General features: G+C 51.5%; 1 protein-coding gene across 7 annotated transcripts in view; it reads left to right on the top strand.

The window, feature by feature from the left end:
* Positions 1–22,739, top strand: part of LOC144934390 (triple functional domain protein-like) — a 100,185-nt gene that overhangs the window by 47,493 nt on the left and 29,953 nt on the right. For all 7 annotated transcript variants that reach the window (XM_078860089.1, XM_078860093.1, XM_078860088.1 and 4 more), the window contains exons 25-35: positions 961–1,027; positions 1,471–1,580; positions 1,914–1,983; positions 2,082–2,171; positions 2,478–2,570; positions 3,055–3,166; positions 3,770–3,969; positions 5,590–5,691; positions 6,953–7,089; positions 7,654–7,756; positions 8,164–8,413. In XM_078860089.1, coding sequence (XP_078716215.1) covers positions 961–1,027; positions 1,471–1,580; positions 1,914–1,983; positions 2,082–2,171; positions 2,478–2,570; positions 3,055–3,166; positions 3,770–3,969; positions 5,590–5,691; positions 6,953–7,089; positions 7,654–7,756; positions 8,164–8,413 — 1,334 coding nt within the window. The remainder of the gene's footprint in view (positions 1–960; positions 1,028–1,470; positions 1,581–1,913; positions 1,984–2,081; positions 2,172–2,477; positions 2,571–3,054; positions 3,167–3,769; positions 3,970–5,589; positions 5,692–6,952; positions 7,090–7,653; positions 7,757–8,163; positions 8,414–22,739) is intronic.

Here is a 22,739-nt window from a genome sequence, read left to right as displayed (position 1 = left end):
GCAGTGTGGCGGATGAGTGGATGAGTGTGTAAATGAGTGGGTTGTTGTAACCTGCATTGTGGTGGGGATGATTGGATGAGTGTGTAAATGAGTGGGTTGTTGTGACCTGCATTGTGGCGGATGAGTGGATGAGTGTGTAAATGAGTGGGTTGTTGTAACCTGCATTGTGGTGGATGAGTGGATGAGTGTGTAAATGAGTGGGTTGTTGTAACCTGCATTGTGGTGGATGAGTGGATGAGTGTGTAAATGAGTGGGTTGTTGTGACCTGCATTGTGGCGGATGAGTGGATGAGTGTGTAAATGAGTGGGTTGTTGTGACCTGCATTGTGGCGGATGAGTGGATGAGTGTGTAAATGAGTGGGTTGTTGTAACCTGCATTGTGGCGGATGAGTGGATGAGTGTGTAAATGAGTGGGTTGTTGTAACCTGCATTGTGGTGGATGAGTGGATGAGTGTGTAAATGAGTGGGTTGTTGTGACCTGCATTGTGGCGGATGAGTGGATGAGTGTGTAAATGAGTGGGTTGTTGTGACCTGCATTGTGGCGGATGAGTGGATGAGTGTGTAAATGAGTGGGTTGTTGTAACCTGCAGTGTGGCGGATGAGTGGATGAGTGTGTAAATGAGTGGGTTGTTGTGACCTGCATTGTGGCGGTTAAACAGTGTGGATGAGACGAAGCAGTCCGTCTGATAGACCGATTCCTCATCATGAGTGAAGTTCACAGAAATAGTAACCATGGTAGTAGCTATAGAAGAGTGATAAGGAGGAGACTGGCCGTCAGAGAGTGAGTTACTCGAGTGAATCTTGGACATGACAGCAGTGGCTTCCATCAGCAATTTCTCCACCAGACAGGTCCAAGAACTGATTAGAAGGAAGTCAATAATTGGCGCATTATCTGACATGTTGTCTTCACGATCCAATCTGCTGATGCTGATGTGGTGGTGGCTGCCGGCGTTGCCTTTAGGTTCATCATGGCGGAGCTGCTGCAGACGGAGAAGGCCTACGTGCGAGACCTTCACCAGTGCATCGAGGTGCTGCCCACAGCGTCCACCGCACGCGGTTGCCCGTTTCACCTGCGCTTCCCTCGTTCACTATTAGGTGTCCTCACTGTGAAGCTTTCGTGAGCGTTACTCTCGTTTGGAGCGTTCAGCACAGTCTTGAGAGGAACTGCGTTGCATCATGAAAGCAGTGCGTGGTGGTGGTGGTGGTGGTGTTAGTGTGTTCTGAGGTAGCAGTGGTGATAGTGTGTTGTGATGGTGTTGCGAGGTAGTAGTGTGTTGCGAGGTGGTAGTGGTGGTAGTGTGTTGTGAGGTGGTAGTGGTAGTGTGGTGTGATGGTGTTTCGAGGTAGTGGTGGTAGTGTGTTGTGAGGTGGCAGTGGTGGCAGCAGTGTGTTGTGATATGGTGGTGGTAGCACTGTGTTGTGATATGGTGGTGGTAGCACTGTGTTGTGATGGCGCTGCGTGGTGGTGCAGACGTACCTGTGGGAGATGACGAGCGGCATCGAGGAGATTCCACCGGGAATCGTCAACAAGGAGCAGCTCGTGTTCGGCAACATCCGCGACATCTACGACTTCCACAACAAGTTCGTCCCCCCTCTCCCACACCTCCCTCTGTGTTTGGAGGCCTCTTTACAGCCCTGCAGAGCCAGCGGTGGAAACTCAACATTCCACATGATTAGAACTGCTTCATTAGCACGGTTGGCTACGTACAAAAGAAGTTCAACTTACACACACACATTCCCATTATTCCTTTAGCGAGGGAGAATCTCTCCGTCGGACAACTACTGTTGACCTCCTAAGCAGAGCGGTGCTCTTTTTGTCGAGGGCGCCATGCGTGTGTCTTGTAAAGAAATGGAACGCTGGCAGGCGCGCGTCACGCTGAGGGTGACGGGGTCGTGTCGCTCCCCTCCCCGCAGCATTTTCCTGAAAGAGCTGGAGAAGTACGAGCAGCTGCCGGAGGACGTAGGCCACTGCTTCGTCACCTGGGTGAGGCTGCGCTCTCCTCCTCTCTCTTATCGCCTGCAGCACGCCTGCTTCTCGACACCTTCTCACGCGCCGCTCTCCCTTCCCTCTCTCACGCGCAGGCGGACAGGTTCCAGATGTATGTGGCTTACTGCAAGAACAAGCCCGACTCAAGCCAGCTCATCTTGGAGCACGGGGGCACCTTCTTTGATGTGAGGGTTCCTGTAGTTTGTTGAATTTAGGAAGTGACGGAGCAGAAAGCTCGGTTGCTTCTGCGTGCGTCGGAGCAAAGCTCTAGTCCGCTAATACAAAAGGTTATTACTTTGATTGTTTACCCATGAATCATACGACTGTTTTTCGGGAGGGTATCATAGTTGAAGCCAACAGTTGCTGCGTGTTCAAGTAGTTTTTGGTGTAATTTTTCAAAAATGTTTGCATTTGGTTTGTGACCCTGGCATGCACAAAGGCCTACCTTTTCCAAATGACGTCCCGGTGGCGCTCTCCCCCCGTGTGCGCAGGAGATCCAGCAGAAGCACAGTCTTGCAAACTCCATCTCCTCGCAGCTCATCAAGCCCGTGCAGCGCATCACCAAGTACCAGCTGTTGCTGAAGGTGCAGCCCACATGGCCTCACACGCGTGCAGACAAAGACAGGCGACTGTGTCTCCCCAGTGCTGATGTTTTACACACTGAAACAGCTACTAGGAAATACGTTCATATTTCATCACCGATGTTAGCTGTGAGCGTGGAATCGAACTCGGGTTGCTGCGTTCATAGCACCATGCGCTAACCTCTACACCGACGCTCCCCACACGATTGCTTATTTACGCACGCACACAACAGCAGCAGCAGCAGCAGCAGCCATTAGCCACGAATCAGCATTGACATCACCCCAGGGCTTGCGCCAGGTAGGTGTACTTTTAAGTTATCACATGAAGAGTGGAAGGCTCGCCGCCATGAGGTGACGGGAAAGACCCCGGTGTTATGCGCTGACTGACTTGAAATTGCTTCCACGCGCAGACGCAGATGCGCGTGCACGTGGAGTGGAGGCACCTCCGTGTTCTCACTGCAGGCGCGTGCGTGCCTGTCCCCACCAGGAGCTGCTGACGTGCTGTGAGGAGGGCACGGGCGAGATCAAGGAGGGCCTCGAGGTGATGCTGAGCGTCCCAAAGAAAGCCAATGACGCCATGCATCTCAGCATGTTGGAAGGTAGGCCGCAGAGTCAGTGGACTTACCCTTTTTATTTTTTAGTCATTTGTTCAAGCCAACTTTTGTTCCAGGACATTTGTTTCTTGTGATATTGTTTATATTTGTGCACCGCTTTCAATCTATTTTGTTGTTTTTGCACTGATTTCTGTTTTGTTATTTTTGCTCTGATGTCTGCTTGCTTCATGATCATGCTGTATTGTGTGTTATCGCTTTTGTAATTTTGGTGCCTGGATGGGAATGTGTGTGAATGTGTGTTATTGTATCTTCGTGGGGGGAGCGGTGGTGCAGTGGGTTAGCGCACTGCACTACAAACTCGGCGACTCCAGTTCGATTCCTGCTCACGACCAACATTAGTGCCATATATCTGAACCAGTCGTGAGCCTCCCCTAGGTCGACTCTGCCTTAAATGAGTGCCTGGCGCGGTGTGTAAACATCCGCACTGGGGAGACAAAGGCAGGCCAGGCGTGGTTCTGGTCGCACAACCCCCTCGTGTTCTGTTGGACTTTCATAGGTGCTCACGAACAGCACTTGCCCCCAACAGTCTACCGAGGCGACAAGTGGTCTTTGTGTCTAATATCGGTGTGCCTGCTCGTGTGGGCGGAGTGTGCACGGGTCTGGATGAGAGTGTGGCCGCTCAGGGGGAGCTGCTGCTGCAGGAGACGTTCCAGGTGTGGGACTCGCGTTCTCTGCTGCGCAAGGTCCGGGAGAGGCACCTCTTCCTTTTCGACATGGCCCTGCTCTTCAGCAAGGAGCAGAAGGACTCCTCGGGCAGGAGCAAGTACCTCTACAAGCACAAGATTCCTGTGGGTGACGCACCCCTCTCTGATTCGTGCCGCTTACTTGTATGTATGTATGTTGAACTTGTTTCGCACCGCGTAGCCAACCTTGCTAATCGGAGGGGTCCCTTACCTCCGTGATGTGTGGGCGTCCGTTATCTACAGACATCTGCATCTAATTCCCCCCCCCCCCACTCTTAACTCAACACCTCTCATTTTACTCAAGAAAGACAATGCTCTACGGTCCCACAGGCACAACAGTTTAACCGTCCCTAGAGATCAAACCCGCACAGGCACACCCTCGCTCAGAGCTGCTTCAGCATGGAACCATCTCCCAGACCCACCAACTCGTGCCGCCAGTCCCAGCTGATTTAATTCTGTGATTAAAACTCGCTCACTACTCAACGTCTGCAACCATCACAGAGCGAGTGCATTCTATACAAACCAGCCATGTGTACCACTTAATTCTGTATTCATTGTATGTATGCAAACTGCATAATTTCTAGATTTAAAATAGCTGTATGCATTTCAACATGTTTTTTAAGTATGTGTGAGTGTTTATGTGTGTATGTGTTGAGGTGTAGAACCATGCGGACTCGGAGTTTCTTGAACGGGCTTATGCCGGTTTATTAACACTGTTAATAATCACACTAACTCACACCAGTGGTAGGTGCACACTACACTCGGCCCTTCCCTTGGACCTCGGCTCTACTCTTGTCCCTAGCCTCGGCTATTCCCTTGGGCTTTCCCACCCGAGTCGGGACAGGGGTTGAGCCATCACCGCCCGACCGAGCGAGAGCAGCACCCCACTTCTCCCTAGCCGGCTCTCACGGACTTCCTCGAGCATTACCCTCGGCTATCTCGACGGCTCTCCCACTCGTCGAAACCCGGGACGGGGGTTCAGTCAACTCCGTCCGTTCACGAGCGAGAGAGACCTCTCTTAGCCGCTTCACAGCCCGGGCTCCCACAACGACCCCCCTTACGTCACGGGGTCCCCCTTAAGTGTACCCCCTTACAATACCCGTCACATGATGTCATCCCACTATCCCATGACTCCATGAGGCTACTCCACAACATATGTATGAGTGTGAACTCAGCCAGTGGTAAGTGATGTATAAACTGGTGTATAGTGTTGTGGGGTTGACTGTGGTGTTGCGAACGCGACGACCCAAGTTCGATTCCCGCTCAAGGGCAACACCAGAGCTGGTCCTGGACCTCCCCTAGGTCGACTCAACCTCAAATGAGTACCTGGTGCGGTGTGTAAACATCACCACAGGGGAGACAAAGGTGGCCGGGCGTGGTGCCTTCTCAGCTGCTCACTAGTAGCACTTGCCCCAACAGTCTGTTAAGGATATAAGGGAACTTTGTGTGTGTGTGTTGAACTTCTTTTGCACCACCATCCTAATCGGAGGTGCGGGGGTGTATGAGTGTATACCTGTGTATGTTTGTACGAGTGTCAATTCGTGTTTGCTGTGTGTCAGCCGACACCCTGCACACCCTTGCAAGCGAGGCGTTCCATCTCAAGGGATTATCCGGGTGAATATTGCACTGAATAAAGCGTGCGCGTTTGTGGCTCCCCCTCCCCCCTTCCTCCCTCCTCCCCCCACCCTCCTCCCTTCCTCCATCCTTCTCCTCGCCCCCCCACAGACGTCAGAGTTGGGGGTGTCGGAGCACGTGGAGGGGGACCCCTGTAAGTTCGCGCTGTGGGTCGGCCGCACCCCGACGTCAGACAACCGCCTCGTCATGCGGGTGAGTTCCCTGGCGGCCAAACCACCGCTTGTGTGGAGTCACGAAAGTGGCGGTGGGGGTGGGTTTGTGACGTTCGTTGTGTGGTGGTTATTTTTGTGTCGTGTAGCAACACTCGCAGCCATTACTCTGTTCAATCAAATCACGTCCAAGTTTTTGCTCAAAATGAGCAGTGCTCATCTCCCGTTTACTGCCCTGGACCAGTGGATATTCCATATGTAATAACAGCCATAGAGGGTTCACGTGGGGATTGGCTTGCCGGTCCCGCTTTGTAGCCAATAAGGGTTGAGACAGGGAGCATGGCCCCGGCGTGATCACGGCAGGTCAGCAGGGGTGATTGGCCTGGCCATTCGGGGCCCCAGCTAATGGGGAGCCGGATCAGAGGCGTGGTCCCGGGATTGACAGGGAACCATCGGGAACGGTCAAGGCTGTCCATGGAGGATTGGCTGGGGGGTACCACGTGACGAAGGGATTAAGAGAGAGAGGGAATGATCGAGAGCAGACTGGGGAACGACAAGAGCAGGGTCACGCGCGTACGGGGGCTCTGGGTGCCACGTGCACGGTGGGGACTTGGTGTGAAGTCTGCCCTCTCTCCGTTGTCTGCCAGCAACGGAGAGTGTGTGAGTAAAGTGTAATTGTGGAAGTGGAAATAAAAAGGACTGATTCCGAAGCCGTCTCAAGAAGGATTATTACACATATTTCCATGGCGGCAGTGAGCCTATCCATAGGACAAGCACTGTTCACTTCCCCACAAAGTGGTACTCGTTTTATCTATCCCTGAGGAGTGATTGGCTGAGTAAATCCTTCACCAAAATTGCAAGCCGCTCTACTGATGGCGGTTGTGTGGTGGTTACGTGAAGGTTATGCGCTGGTAGTGGTGGTGGCGGCTGGGGTTGTAGCCTTCCTCTGTCGTGTGGAAATAGCAACTTTTACGAGGGTAAGGTTGCGACTAAAGCCTCATGGACTTTCAAGATCATCTTTTTTCAGGAGGATCCTGCGAAGTTTTGACAGTAAGGAGCTACGATTTCTGTGTTTCACTCGATCTTTAACGTCCACTGTGAAGCAGATGGCTCGTCGTATTCTACGGTTATTACACAGGCCGCACTTGTCAACGAGGGCAGCCCTCCAGATTTAAACCACAACCTCTGCAACAAGCGGCGAGCACGACACCGCTGTGCCGTGTCACCGCCGTTGTGCGGTAGATGGGTGGTGGCGGTGGTGGCAGTGGTGTTGTGCGAAGCTAATTGGTTGCGTGCGCGTACAGGCGTCCAATCTGGACACGAAGCAGGAGTGGGTGAAGCGCATCCACGAGGCGATCCAGGAACGCACGTTGCACCTGAAGGGGCCGCTCAAAGAGCCCATCCAGGTGCCACGTACTCCTGGGGCCAAGCACCGCTCCAGGTGAGGCGATGTGCAACGGTTGTATTTAGATTTGAGGTTTACACAGCCTTGGTTAACAGTCACTCGACTCTCTTCGAGTGCAACTGCACGCGTGACCTGGTTGCAGGGCATTTCGTAAGCCCTCCTTCCACCTGGTCTCCGTTGTCCACAAAGGGAAATGGTGAATTAGGAGTGGGAATGTAACGTGATGGTGAATGTTTACCGGTGAGTACAGATGCTGTGATGCTCACAGATTGCCATTCTGTACCAACCGCTTGCTGGAGGCCGGGCGGGTGGTGCAGCAGCAGCAGCAAACACAGCAACACCAAAAGCAGCAGGATGGACAGCAGTAGCCGCAGATTGTACAGTGGCAACAGCAGCAGCTGCACCAGCTGCACATGCTGCACATGTGGCACAGGCTGCACTTGCAGCCAAGGCTACACGTGCTGTACAGGCTGTACATGCTGCACGTGCTGCACATGCTGTGCTCACTGAGCATGCTGCACCTGCTGCGAGTGCTGTGCCGGGCTCGGTGCTGTGCTCCCTGTGCTCTGTGTGATGCGATTTTCTCTGTGCTGGGTGCAGGGAAGGTGGAGAGGACGCAGACAGCCTCGGAGAGAGCAGCAGCCAGCCAGACACCGCCTCTCTCACGTCCCGCAACTCCCAGCTCACCGTGGACAGCGACCGGGTACTACTGCCTCATCGACAAATCACCGCCGCTTTTACCGGCCAAACACACGCAACACCAACCCACCACTCATCAACCACTCGCCAACCACCTCCACCATCCACATCACTAACCAGTCACCGACACTCACCAACTACTCACCAACCACATCACTCACCAGCCACCCACACGCAGCATGACACACCACCCCAGACTGCTCCAGTCAACAACCACTCGCACCCTTCAAACCTTTCACAGCACTCACCAACCACCAACACCACACATGAACTAGCTGCACTCACACATGCGTACGTGTGCACACACATTCACGCAAGCCTCGCGAAGCCGGAGCCCTGTCGATTCTGTCCGGTAACTTCACTTGCAGCTGTATTTGACGCACATCCGTTTACCTGCTGTCCCCCTGCCAGCTGTCGGGTGGCTGCGAGATGACGGTGGCATCGCAGGACTTCTCTGCGGCCAGCTCGGGGGAGCTGAGCCTGCGCAAGGGCCAGGTGGTGGAGGTGCTGGAACGAGGACGCGAACGTGCAGACTGGTGCCTGGTGCGTGCCGGCGAGGGCAGCACGTCATCCGAGGGCCTCGTGCCCTGCGCCGCGCTGAGCCTGCCACCCTCGCGTAGCAGCCTCGACATGGACGGCCTCTCCTCCTCCGGCAAGGGCGGTGGGTTCCCGCCGATAGAAACCATGTTTATCTCAAATGTGTAAATGACGAACTCGCCCATCCCGATGGGCATATTAATGCAGGCTGCAAACGCACAAAAGGTGTACATTGTTTGCACGCAAAAAAGTGGCCTTCTCCAGGCCACATTTTGTGGCCTTATCTAGAACACATTTTCTCATCTTTTTGAGTTTGTAAATGACAAAGTAGGCACGTTCCGTTCTTTTTAGCTGTTGGTTTGGTTAAGGCTGAGTGCTTTTCTACATGCAATGCTGCACACCTTCTTGTTGTCGTGCGGCTGGTGGTCAAGCCAGACAACCACATCAGGAGCAGCGGAGTAGTGTATCACTGTGTTATGTCTCCTTCATATTTGTGGTTCGGGCATTGCGTCATTATATGTTGTTGTATGGTCTGTTCTGGATGACCACAGTCGTACACCGGAGAGTTTTTAATTTTCCATTGGTGCATCAGGTTTAGGGTGGACCATGAGCTTTGTAGAATATCAAATCCAAGGATTGTCTGCGTTGGTTCTTTCACAAGGTGTTTGCTTGTGAATTCTTTTGAACTCCAATTATCTATCCAAGCTTCATTGGGGTTGAATTCGCATTGTTGAAGGTTAAGCGCATGGTTATTGAGGTCCTGATGAATGGGAAGGCGACTGTTTTCTTCGATTTGCAGGACTTCCTGGAGTGTTGCAGCATTGTGATGGATGGGTGGGGGAGAGATGTGTGATAGCACGGACAGCCCACGGTGTTGGGGTTGACTTGAGGCTTCCAGTGGTACATGGCATTGCAGTGTTTAGTTGGACATCAACAAGTCGAGTGTGGCTACTTCTGGTCCATACCGGTGCACAGTACTCGGCTACAGAGTACACAAGGGACATCGTTAATGTTCGTAGCACTTATGCTGATGCTCCCCAGTTTGTGCTTGCGAGTTTCTGGACCAGGTTGACCCGTGTTTTGGTCTTGGCAGCTACCTTTTTAAGGTGGTCATGGAAGGTTCGCGTATGGTCCAGCTTCACTCCAAGTTAGTTTGAAGTGGGGTCGTGTCGCACAGTGTTGCCGCAGAAGGTCAGTAACTTTTAGAGTGTGCTTGGTGCTCCTATTATCAAGACGTAATGCAGTGACTGTTATTTTGTGGGGACTTTGCTTTGCTTCAGCCTCCCATTTCCAAAAATATTCCCCCATGGTGTTTGGTTCAGAGTAGATTCCATGTCATTTAAAGTGGGTGCTTGGCTTGCCAGGGCAAGGTAATCCGCATTAACAAATTGATGTGACCCGGTTGGTGGCAATTTCTCTCATAGAGACATTGAAGAGCATTGGCGCGGGTACCGAATCTTGTGGTAATCCACAGTTGAGGAACCGGAGTGAGCTGGCTTTGTCACCTACATAGACATGCAGTCGCCTATTGCTCAGCATTTTCCATATTAGGCATATTGTTTGAGGCAAGGAATGGTCCTTGCGAGCTTCAACATCAAGCCCTTGATCCAGACTGTGCCATAGGCCGATGACAAGTCCACAAAGACTGCACCAGTCTTGGATTTCTTCTTAAATCCGACCTTATTGTGCATCGCCAAAACTTGGTCACAGGAGCTACGTCCAGGCCGGAATCCTGCTTGTTCTTCAGGGATCACTGACTCGACAAGGGGGATAATTCTCCAGAGGATGATGGATTCCACGAGTTTCTAGGTCGTGCACAGGAGTGATATCGGCCTATAGCTTCCCGCGTTATTGGTTGGCTTGCCCGGTTTGGGTTTTGCAATGACCATTGCCTCCTGCCATGCTATTGAGATGCATCTGGTTTTCATGGTTTTGGTGTACAGGTTTGCTAGCCATCGGGTGTCCATGAGGACTGTAGTGATAGAGGAATTCTGGGGGGATACCATGTCTGCCAGCAGCCTTACCTTTCTTCATTTCAGCCAGACCCTTCCCTCACTTCCTCTGCTGATGGCAGTGGGGTCTTGTGAAGAAATTGAGGCCAATATCTGGTGTAATTTGCGATAGATCTCTCGCTTGATGTTCATATCGAGTGGTCCTTTTGTGTTCTTCACTAGTTTGGAGGCTATAGAGTTGGGCAGGACTCTTGCGGTCCGGTATTCTGTTGGGTTAGCAGTACCCAGATGTCGTAGTAGGGCCCAGGCACGGCGGCTGGAGTTTGTGAAGTCCAGGGCCTTCAACGCACTCAATTCACCGCTGACGTCTGGCTGAGTCTAAAGACTCTAACAACCTGTGGGCTGCCCGACTGGTTGTACTGTCGGAGCAGGTCCTGAGTCTCTTTTGTCTAGCAGGTAGTGGATTTTTTCCGGAAGCCTCGGGGAATGCTCTTCTTAGCAGCTGCAGTAAGGAGGCCAACAAAACGGTGATAACATTCCGGTGTCACGGCAATTCTACTCGCCACTCTTTCTATGACCTCCTTGTCGTGGTCCCAGTCAGCTTTGGCCAGGTTCCATATTGATAATCGTTTTGACACAATCGCGGGGATTTCGATGCCGATGTGGGTGATGATAGGTCTCTGTTGACTTTTGGGGAAGCTTGGGAGTATGAGTGAAGTGTGCTCCCACTTTGATATTTGGAAACGATGGTGAGTGCTGGGTTGTAATCACGTTGCCAGTGAGCAGAGTGCATGGGATAGAAAACCAAGTGCAGATCTTCGGCAGGCATCTAGTCAGTGAGGTCTTCGCCGTCAGCCTGATCTACTGCATAGCCCAATATAGTATGGTGGCTGTTAAAGTCACCAACGTATAGGGCTAGGATTGGTGCACTTGGGTGCACTGCCTTTTAGCCATTTTTTATAATTGGCTTTTACACATTGCAGTCCCCCTATCTTCATTCTGGTGGTGTAGGTGGCTTCTTTTTTAATTGGTGAGAAGGCGTAGAACTCTTTGATGTGTTCTTCACATATATGGCCAAGCCATATTTCTGGTGGTAATGGCTCGTCGTGAGGTATCCTGGGATGTGATAGGAACTGCCATGTAGGACATCCAAGACGTGGATCTTTTGGAGTGTCAGCACATCAATGTTACACGTTTTCATTACGTTCAAGAGATACTCGCACTTTGCCGGGAGAGTCTCTCAATGTTCGTTTGGAGGCTCCTTGTCCCAGGACCTATCTGGCGCGTATTGTTTGGCCCTGAAGAGGGGCCATTGGCGTGGCTCGTGTTGTTGTTCTGGAGACGAGGAGATCGATGTTCAGTCGCCACTTTGATGGCATTCGTCATGAGTACTCACTTAACAGCGTGGGCCGCGTGAAGGCTGCCATCTTCCACCCCTGCTGCACACCTGCGTGTCTTGTTACAAACCACATTTGTTTGTAAACAAGGAGAGCAATTGCTGTCTCTTAACACGTTTCAGTTGATTTTGTTTGTCCAGGTGAGAATTCGAGAGACCATAAGAGATTCTCATTTTCCTAGAGGGAGCTAGGGTCACCAAAATGAGAAAAGCAACAACATGAAAACTTGAGTACTACAATAAATCAGATGAAAAGCAACCACGTTAAAGAAGACATCGAAAACGGTGCACAAAAATGATTAATAACACATATACAGTTGTAATATTAACACGTATCATAAATTGAGTCAGGGTATTATGGAAACTTGGTAAAGAAACATTGACAGGGAATTCTAGAGTGGAGCGGTTCGAGAGAGGAAGCAGAGAGAGAAGTGTCGTCACCTGTAGTGTTGTGGTGGTTGTTGTGACCTGCAGTGTTGTGGTGGTTGTTGTGACCTGCAGTGTTGTGGTGGTGGTTGTGACCTGCAGTGTGGTGGTGGTGGCTGTGACCTGCAGTGTGGTGGTTGTTGTGACCTGCAGTGTTGTGGTGGTGGCTGTGACCTGCAGTGTGGTGGTGGTTGTTGTGACCTGCAGTGTTGTGGTGGTTGTTGTGACCTGTAGTGTGGTGGTGGTGGCTGTGACCTGCAGTGTTGTGGTGGTTGTTGTGACCTGTAGTGTGGTGGTGGTGGCTGTGACCTGCAGTGTTGTGGTGGTTGTTGTGACCTGCAGTGTTGTGGTGGTGGCTGTGACCTGCAGTGTGGTGGTGGTTGTTGTGACCTGTAGTGTGGTGGTGGTGGCTGTGACCTGCAGTGTTGTGGTGGTTGTTGTGACCTGCAGTGTTGTGGTGGTTGCTGTGACCTGCAGTGTTGTGGTGTTGGCTGTGACCTGCAGTGTTGTGGTGGTTGTTGTGACCTGCAGTGTTGTGGTGGTTGTTGTGACCTGCAGTGTTGTGGTGGTTGTTGTGACCTGCAGTGTTGTGGTGGTGGCTGTGACCTGCAGTGTTGTGGTGGTTGTTGTGACCTGCAGTGTTGTGGTGGTTGTTGTGACCTGCAGTGTTGTGGTGTTGGCTGTGACCTGCAGTGTTGTGGTGGTTGTTGTGACCTGCAGTGTTGTGGTGTTGGCTGTGACCTGCAGTGTTGTGGTGTTGGCTGTGACCTGCAGTGTTGTGGTGGTTGCTGTGACCTGTAGTGTTGTGGTGGTTGTTGTGACCTGCAGTGTTGTGGTGGTTGTTGTGACCTGCAGTGTTGTGGTGTTGGCTGTGACCTGCAGTGTGGTGGTGGTGGTGGCTGTGACCTGCAGTGTTGTGGTGGTGGCTGTGACCTGCAGTGTGGTGGTGGTGGTGGTTGTTGTGACCTGCAGTGTTGTGGTGGTTGTTGTGACCTGCATTGTTGTGGTGGTGGCTGTGACCTGCAGTGTCGTGGTGGTGGCTGTGACCTGCAGTGTGGTGGTGGTGGTGGTGGTGGTTGTTGTGACCTGCAGTGTGGTGGTGGTTGTATGTGACCTGCAGTGTGGTGGTGGTTGCTGTGACCTGCAGTGTGGTGGTGGCTGCTGTGACCTGCAGTGTTGTGGTGGTTGCTGTGACCTGCAGTGTTGTGGTGGTTGTTGTGACCTGCAGTGTTGTGGTGGTTGTTGTGACCTGTAGTGTGGTGGTGGCTGTGACCTGCAGTGTGGTGGTGGTTGCTGTGACCTGCAGTGTGGTGGTGGTTGCTGTGACCTGCAGTGTTGTGGTGGTTGCTGTGACCTGCAGTGTTGTGGTGGTTGTTGTGACCTGCAGTGTGGTGGTGGCTGTGACCTGCAGTGTTGTGGTGGTTGCTGTGACCTGCAGTGTTGTGGTGGTTGTTGTGACCTGCAGTGTTGTGGTGGCTGTGACCTGCAGTGTGGTGGTGGTTGTTGTGACCTGCAGTGTTGTGGTGGTGACTGTGACCTGCAGTGTTGTGGTGGTTGTTGTGACCTGCAGTGTTGTGGTGGTTGTTGTGACCTGCAGTGTTGTGGTGGTTGCTGTGACCTGCAGTGTTGTGGTGGTTGTTGTGACCTGCAGTGTGGTGGTGGCTGTGACCTGCAGTGTTGTGGTGGTTGTTGTGACCTGCAGTGTTGTGGTGGTTGTTGTGACCTGCAGTGTGGTGGTGGCTGTGACCTGCAGTGTTGTGGTGGTTGTTGTGACCTGCAGTGTGGTGGTGGCTGTGACCTGCAGTGTTGTGGTGGTTGTTGTGACCTGCAGTGTGGTGGTGGTGGTGGTTGTTGTGACCTGCAGTGTGGTGGTGGTTGTTGTGACCTGCAGTGTGGTGGTGGTTGTTGTGACCTGCAGTGTTGTGGTGGTTGCTGTGACCTGTAATGTTGTGGTGGTTGTTGTGACCTGCAGTTTTGTGGTGGTTGTTGTGACCTGTAGTGTTGTGGTGGTTGTTGTGACCTGCAGTGTGGTGGTGGTGGTTGTTGTGACCTGCAGTGTTGTGGTGGTGGCTGTGACCTGCAGTGTTGTGGTGGTGGCTGTGACCTGCAGTGTTGTGGTGGTTGTTGTGACCTGCAGTGTGGTGGTGGTGGTTGTTGTGACCTGCAGTGTGGTGGTGGTGGCTGTGACCTGCAGTGTTGTGGTGGTTGTTGTGACCTGCAGTGTGGTGGTGGTTGTTGTGACCTGCAGTGTGGTGGTGGTTGTTGTGACCTGCAGTGTGGTAGTGGTTGTTGTGACCTGCAGTGTGGTGGTGGTTGTTGTGACCTGCAGTGTGGTGGTGGTTGTTGTGACCTGCAGTGTGGTGGTGGTGGTTATTGTGACCTGCAGTGTGGTGGTGGTTGTTGTGACCTGCAGTGTTGTGGTGGTTGCTGTGACCTGCAGTGTGGTGGTGGTTGTTGTGACCTGCAGTGTGGTGGTGGTTGTTGTGACCGGCAGTGTTGTGGTGGTTGCTGTGACCTGCAGTGTTGTGGTGGTTTTTGTGACCTGCAGTGTTGTGGTGGTTGCTGTGACCTGCAGTGTTGTGGTGGTTGCTGTGACCTGTAGTGTTGTGGTGGTTGTTGTGACCTGCAGTGTTGTGGTGGTTGTTGTGACCTGCAGTGTTGTGGTGGTTGTTGTGACCTGCAGTGTGGTGGTGGTTGTTGTGACCTGCAGTGTGGTGGTGGTTGTTGTGACCTGCAGTATTGTGGTGGTTGTTGTGACCTGCAGTGTGATGGTGGTGGTTGTTGTGACCTGCAGTGTTGTGGTAGTTGTTGTGACCTGCAGTGTTGCTGTGGTTGTTGTGACCTGTAGTGTTGTGGTGGTTGCTGTGACCTGCAGTGTGGTGATGGTTGCTGTTATCTGCAGTGTGGTGGTGGCTGCTTCGACCTACAGTGTAGAGGTTTAACAAGTTGTATATTCTGCACTTCAGCAGGGAAAATACTTACCCGAGCCTAAAGGTCACCATCTTCATCTGCAGAGGAGTTTGTGACCGTGTAATGCCCATAGTGTGGTTATGCAGGGGACTCTACGAAGGCATTGTCTGTCAACTCTTTGTCCGGAGCGGTGACATGGCCCAGAGTTAGCGCGCTCGCCATTTGTTGCAGTTGTTTATGGTTCGAATCGAGCAGCCGTGCGTGATTAATACTGCAGGTACATTAACTGTAAAAACACGTGCCCTCTGTTTCACAGTGGACGTTCAACATCCCATGACGTCCATCGCAATATTTAGGACCATTGTGTGTCAGTGTTGCGGATCATAATGTTTTTTTTTATTACCTGCCTCTTACTCAAATTATTCAGAGCAATCATTGCCCCCAACGTAGAAGACTTGGCAGGACCCTCCTGAAAAAAGAGTCACGAGACTCAGTGAGGCTTTCTTCTGTAAACAAGAATAATGGCAATGAATAAATAAAATAGCACGAGCTCTCACTCTTACGAGGATCTGGTCCCTGCTGGGCAGAGCCGTCACCCTATCTGAGCGGCGGCAGCGTGTTGCCTGCCTCGTGGATGGGCGAGATGGAGCGCCCGGTGCAGGAGGAGAGATTAGGGGGGGCGGGGGGGGCCGTGTGGTGGCGCTCGTGGACCTGTGCCAGCCCTGACACCGCCCCCCCCCCCTGGTGAGTGGGCTGGAGGGGCGGGGGAACTGCAGGAGGGGTGAGCTTGCTTGGATGAGCGCTCGAGGTTCCCAGGGTCCGCCTCCTCTTTCACTCTGCTATCGCCTCCTAGCACTGTGGCTGTTCACTTGACCTGTTGATTCTGCCACCCGTGTTGAGCACTCGAGTATGTCAGTCTCACCACACTGCGTTCAACCAGCACGCCGCATTTGAAAATACTCACCCACTCGCTCGCCAACACTGCAGCTCACAATGCTTTTCTCTGCTTCTTCCCTCGCACTACCACTTTGTAATTCCCTCCCATCGTGTGTTTTTCCAAAGCAATTTCAGGCGCGTCTCGCTTAACGAGCAAGATACGATCAGCCAAAATAGCTCATTAAGCGAAAACGATGCTCGTATTCCCATTGACTCCCGTGTTAAGAGCTGAGTTATTTTCAGCCCCAAATGTAACACTTACCGCACATGAAGAAACACACGTTGCTTGCAGGTGCCTGCCCTAAGTGTGCAGTTAATTAGCGGCAAGACAAAAGACAAAGATCTCTATATAGCCTTAACAGACTGTTGGGGCAAGTGCTGTTAGCGAGCACCTAGGAAGGCTGGCATGGTACACCAGGGGGTGGGTTGCCAGCACCATACCCGACCGCCTTTGTCTCCCTAACAGCACTTTCCCCAACAGTGTATTAAGGCTATAAGGAGGATCTTTGTCTTTGTTTTGATATCATTAAGTCATTAAACCTCTTGCCAGTCCACGTTTTGTCACTTTGCATGGTTAAAAAATGCACCTCGCCTGGAACGAGAGCCTGTGGTGATCTCACGGCCACTTAGTGTTGAATGGCGGCTGTTGTTGCGTATAGTGCGTGTGTGCGTGTGTGCGTGTGTGTTTAATACCCTGGAGTTATTAAGTCACTGACTGATAAACAATGATCATTATATTGCGTGTCTGGTCAAGCCATTAACAGTGGCTACCGCCAAAACATTATGTGTCTCTGATCCAACACCAAGACCGCTTTGTGGTAATACAATTAAAGCATTATCGTGGCCTCGTTATCGAGGTTTTGCCATTTGTATCAATTGTCAGACCTCGCCATCAGGATACAGACTGCGGGTAAGGAATTAGGTAACATAACATGTGGACTCCTAAAAAGCCACTCCAACACTGAAGACACTTTTAATCTAAGTGTTTGAACAACGTCAGTGTATCAACCAGTATCTCAGGATAACATTCTGCGCTACGCTTGTTACGAAGCGCACGATACAGGAGAGAAAAACAAAACGCCTGCCCAACACGAATGAACGCAATGTGACTGAGCCCTGCCAGCCAGGCCAGATCTCCGCCTCCTCTACGTGAAATACCTTGTGTGTGTAAACCAGTGATGTCTTAGTGAGCCACCAGTGTCTCTCTCTCTGATGCACAAGGACCACAATCACCTATTAAGGCTGCACCCGGCCGCTTGCACCCGGCCACTTGCCCCCAGTGCTGTGTTGATGGACGGCCGTCGCGCTCCCAGTGTCACACACGGAGATTCCTTGGTGACACTCGGTTAAACATCACACACCCTTGATGGTGACCCCACCAGGGTCACCTTGCGCTGGACATGCGAGTCTTGACAAGGAGCATTTTTGCTCAAAAGCAGCGAGTTAATACTTATTGGGTGGGGTTCGAAGCTGTGTGCAATTACCAGCTCAATACAAGAGCAGGGGAGGGCCTCTAGACCCAAGCATTGTCAACAACAACAACGCACTTAATGTAGGGTGCGTTCAGCTCAAAGCGTGCAGAAGAGCACCCGCTAGACAGTGAGTTGTATAAACTCGTATTCCATAAAGCAAAGTTTACGTCTGAGCACAGTCCTGTTGGCAAGCCTTGCCTTCTGCAGTAGCTCGACAAAGTCCTATGTTATGAGCAAAGCAATCGGAGTCTGATGCAGAAGCTGAGTTTGTGGATTCCGAGTCAATGTTTACAAATTGGTTTTTCGACTTTAACCCCCCAGAATATTGAGTTAACAGGAAGGGGATTTCTCCCATCGCCTGATGAGGCTGGCTGTTGTAATTACTGGCAGAACGTCAAACTCGAATTGTAAATGTTGTGGGTTTACTCTCCCAACACACTGGTGTGCTGAACTAGTAATGAACGTGACACACCTTACTAATTGTATTATTCTATCTGCCCTGATCCCGAAAAATAGGCATTTGTAATTACTTCCAGGATGCTGTTGTAGCCTTTGGGAATTTCATTGCAGGATTGTAAAACACAGCTGCCATCAAGTCTCGGGGTCACCCCCCTCTCTTCACGCCTTATGACCCAAGCATGTGGACGACAAGTCGTTATCTCCACCTCTCCACGCATGGTTGAAAGAGCTGTTGCCACCAAGTCTGTGGTCACTCCCTTCCGTTAATTACCATGGGCCTGTTGATTAGGCTGTCATTGTCTCTCCCCTTCTCCAGGACAAGGAATTCTTGATTTTGCCGTGACTCCATGTCGCTCTTTGAGATTGTAATGCACGGTTAAAAAGGTAGTTGCCAACAAGTCTGTGGCCACTCCTTACTATTTGTATTCTTATTTTTATTTCACCACGTGAGGCCCGCTGAGCTGTATTATGCCTCTTTTTCAGAGGCCACAAAGCCACAAATGATAGCTCAACTAAGTGGCTTATTGTGTGGAAATTTTTAGCAGCGAAATGTTCTAAAATAATATTTCTGAACGAGCGCATAGGTGGTTACACAGAGATGATGATCCTGAAAGTTAATCTTCACATGTATCTACTTAAAATGCTTTCGTGAGCAACCTTTGGATTTATAAACATTTCTGGAAAAGCCGCATGTACAACATCATTGTGTGTCAACACCCGTTTATGATGTTGGCCAAATATCGCAATAGAGCACAGAGCTTGGGTAATTGTTGGCGCCGGCTCTGGCTGCCGTGGGTTCACCGCGCGCCTTAGTGACAAAACTGCGCGCATTACAATCTCTACAGTGTTTTGAGATGCAATGAGCGTGAGTGATGCTGTACACTTTTTTGTCGCTATTTTTATTTTAGCAGGTAAGGCCCACTGAGCTATATAGGTATTTTTCAGAAACAATGTGGCTATCACGAATGATAGTTCAATAAAGTGGCTTATTATCTCGTGGAGGGAAAAACAGGAGGCACCAGAGAAAAATCCACGCGACCATGGGGAGAACATGCCAACTCCAAATATACAGGAGTCAGGTTCAGGATTGAACCCACAGCCTCCTGTATACCAGGCGAGGTAGTTAACATCTTGCCATCTTTATATTGTTCTTGATTGCTATTATTACTATTATTCTGCTGCCCTTGGTTTTCCTGCACTGTGTGGCTACTGGGTATTGGAAAGAGCATCTTTAAAGAGACTCGATTTTCTTCAGGGCATGAGGATGATCGAATAATCGACTCTCACCCAGGGGCTCGGAGAAACAACTTCTTCCCCCGACTCACTGCCTGCCCTGCTGGTGCGCCCCAATACTAAACGAGGCCCTTTCATGATTAACCTCATAGTTGCACTACTCAAAGTGCCTATGCATCCATACCGACAGCCCGCATCACCCGGCAGTCTGCTTATTGCACACAACTTGGGTGAACAATTGAGGTCAGAGCTATAGCGTATCAGCACCTGCGGCTTACTGCTGCATGGGTTAAACTTAGTACCACTTTGTGTGCAAGTCTACTGATGCACTTTATACAATGTTATTGCTTTTATTAATTTGGTGACCCTGGTCACACTGCAGTTAAACTGAATAAAAAATTAACCCGTAAAAACAAAGTTTTTCACTATAAATCCTTTATATGCGTGGCGGCTAGAGTCCTCTCGTCCTCTGGCTTGAGATGGCTGCCACCTATGGGTCAGATGATTGTCTGCCAGCATTAAGCAATTGGTAATTAAATATTTTTAAAAAATTCCCTAAACAGTGTAAAATTTAGGAAAAAATGTTTCACGAAAATTAATTGTCACGCACAACGAGTCTGTGTGGAAAATGTCAGCTCGATTGGATCACGGGAAGTGTGTTAAAAAACGACCGAAAGATTTGCACGGTCGTAAGCAAGCACGCAAGCACGCAAGCAAGCAAGAAAACTTAATATAAAGGATTTAACAAGTATAACCCGTAAAAACAAAAATTTTCACTATAAATCCTTTATATGCGTGGCGGCTAGAGTTCTCTCGTCCTCTGGCTTGAGATGGCTGCCACCTATGGGTCAGATGATTGCATGGCACCATTAAGCAGTTGGTAATTAAATATAATATTTTTGTCCTAAAAAGTGTAAAATTTTGGGAAAAAAATTTCACGAACATTAATTGTCACGCATAACGAGTCTGTGTGGAAAATGTCAGCTCGATTGGATCACGGGAAGTGGGTTAAAAAACGGCCGAAAGATTTGCACGGTCGTAAGCAAGCAAGCAAGCGCACAAGTGAACTTAATATAAAGGATTTAAAAATGAACCTGACCAGACAATAAACGAACGGCTCACAATCAGGAGGTTCAGAGTTCAAAACCTGGTTGGGGGTTGGCTCAGCCAATCATCCCTCAATGGTCGATAAAATAGGTACCAACAGTGGTTGTTGTAGGGATAGACTCGCTCCCACAATAGGAATAAGGAATTTCCACACTGGCTCTGCAGGACTGTAAACGGGAGAAGACCCTCCATTTCACTATGACTTTTTGACTTTGCTTAAAGCCCAGGGTGATTGCGGCAGACAGGCCTTGCCACTCGCAGCCGATAACGTTTATGATATCTTGAGTGTGTGGCGGGGGGTGGGGGCTCCCAGCGGGGCTGTCGGCGATGGGGACACCCGAGGCTGCCCCTTGTCCACGGTGCGCACGGTCGAGGTCGAACGATCGGCCCAGCCGCCAACCTTTGTCCTGCGCTGCCGCCACCACTACGCTCATGTGACTCGTGCCCTTGGTGGCGTGCGGGTACAAAGACCACGATGGCACTCCACGCGCGCATGTGCAATTGGGCCAGGAGGGGGGTGGGGGGGGGGCACAGCCACAGGAAGCCCAGCCAGTGCTTCATGGACTGCAGCACCGCAGTCCATAAAATGCTTACACGCACGGTCGCGTTCTCCTTAGTTGGCACACTTCATCGTGTATATTGGGCCACTTTTTCTGCATTCTAGAGCTGTTCTGCGAACCTGCATCAGTAGGGCAATGTGGATGATTTGAGGTGGCGCTGCCTGGATCCGGTCGCTTATAGCCGTTCCGCGCTCGCTCTCCTGGTTCCGGTATAGCGATTCGGTCTCGGCTCGGTCCGTTCACCCGAAGCCAGCAAGCCCTTACCCTACCCACCCCCCCAGACCCAGGGGAGTCGCACGTGGGCTGGGATTAAGTGCCCCCTCCCATCGCCGCCCTCTGTCCCCCCCCGCATCCCCATGTGCACGCATGACAGCACATGGGCGTGCAGCTGATCACTCGGCAGAACCAGTCCGTCTGGCGTGGCGGCGTGTTGATCATGTCTGGCAGCCCAGAGACGTTGGCTTGCATAGGTGAACGTACCACAACGTGGAGGCAGGGCGAGCGCGCGATGGCACAGGAATGAAGGAGGAGGCAGTGCGCTGGCTCGGGTCACTCATCAGAGACGCAGGGCAACTGCGCGCACAGCACTGGATACAAGCGTTCACTCTAAATGCCGATTAAGGAACCGGTGGCAGTGGAGGTCGCTGGGCGAACGGAAGGTCGGGCCTCACCGCGGGGAGCGGGAAGCGTCGGGGTGGCGGCACGACAGCCGGATGAGATAGAGTGGCGCCGGTAGGATCCCTCCGTGGCTAACGTGAACCCCCCCTGCCCTCACCCAGTGCGATGCTTGATCGCATCTGCCGGATTTGGTTCGCATTGTCGCAGCTGTCTGTGAGGGTACAATTTGGAGTAAGTGGATTAGCGAATGCATGGAGAAGGGAGAGGACCGGCAGGGCTCGGCACTGAGGGCGCTGCTCTCACGGCTCCACTGCTTCTTCTGCGGCTGCTGGCGCCCAGGTGAGTGGCCGGCGCACCTCTCTGTCCCAAATTACTGTGCTGCCCGTGGTCATTGTTGTTGGAATGAATTTTAAATTTGGTTCAGTTTGCAATGTAATATTTCCCGCAGCATTACTGCAGCTTTTGTCGCGACGGTGACCCAGGGCACTCTTGCAAATGAGACTGTCCTGGACTCTTGAGGTGTCGCCCCGTTAAACTAAATAAATGAACTTTAACGTGAATAGGTGGCCCAGCGGTCAAGCGGGCGGCTCGCAGTCGTGAGGTTACGAGTTCAAATCCTGTTTAGGGGTTGACTCAGCCCATCATCCCTCCCTCAGGGGTCGATAAAATGAGGACTACTTTGTGGTGGAGTCAACTGCAAGTGGTTGTCCTATGGATAGACTTGCCCCTGTCATGGTAATGAGGAATTTCCTCCTGGCCCAGAGCTGTGAACAGGAGGTGAGTACCGCCCCATTGTTCATTTTAGCACAAAACACTTTGACTTTTTACCTTTGTTTTCACTTTAACTTGGCTGTGCATGTTGGCCAGGAGTCCTCATGCCAAACAGATTCGCTCTCCACGGCCACCCGAGCCGCGTCATTGTTCGCACGGCCCCATCACTCGTTACTGTGTGGCGCCATATCCCCGTGGCCGTGTAAACCTAGCCGGCCCCACCGCCATGCATTCCACCTGATGATTTTGTAAATCTCTCATTCCATGAGCTGCCCGGTCTCACTCACAAAAGAGATGTCACATTGCAGCGGGGTTGTGCTTCATTTTACATCAAGGAATTGATCGATCGGTTGACCGGTGCTGCCGGTTAAGGCGGCAGGGATGAGTGACATTTATAGCGGAGGGGTGGTTGAGCAGTGTGGCGGTGGTGAAGTGGGGTGGTTGTTGTTGCTGCGCTGGAATGGTTGGTGGTTGTGCGGTGGTTGTTGCGGTTGGTGTCACGGTACGGTGGTACTGTGTCCCTGCCACTTTATCTGCATGTGTTTTGTGTTCACCTTATCGGTGTTTAGCTGATAATAACAGATGCTTACAGTGCACACAGTGCACACAC

The sequence above is a fragment of the Lampetra fluviatilis genome, chromosome 10 (assembly GCF_964198595.1).
Source record: "Lampetra fluviatilis chromosome 10, kcLamFluv1.1, whole genome shotgun sequence".
Taxonomy (NCBI): domain Eukaryota; kingdom Metazoa; phylum Chordata; class Hyperoartia; order Petromyzontiformes; family Petromyzontidae; genus Lampetra; species Lampetra fluviatilis.
The sequence above is the reverse complement of the archived record's forward strand: the minus strand, read 5'-3'. Positions and strand labels throughout refer to the sequence as shown.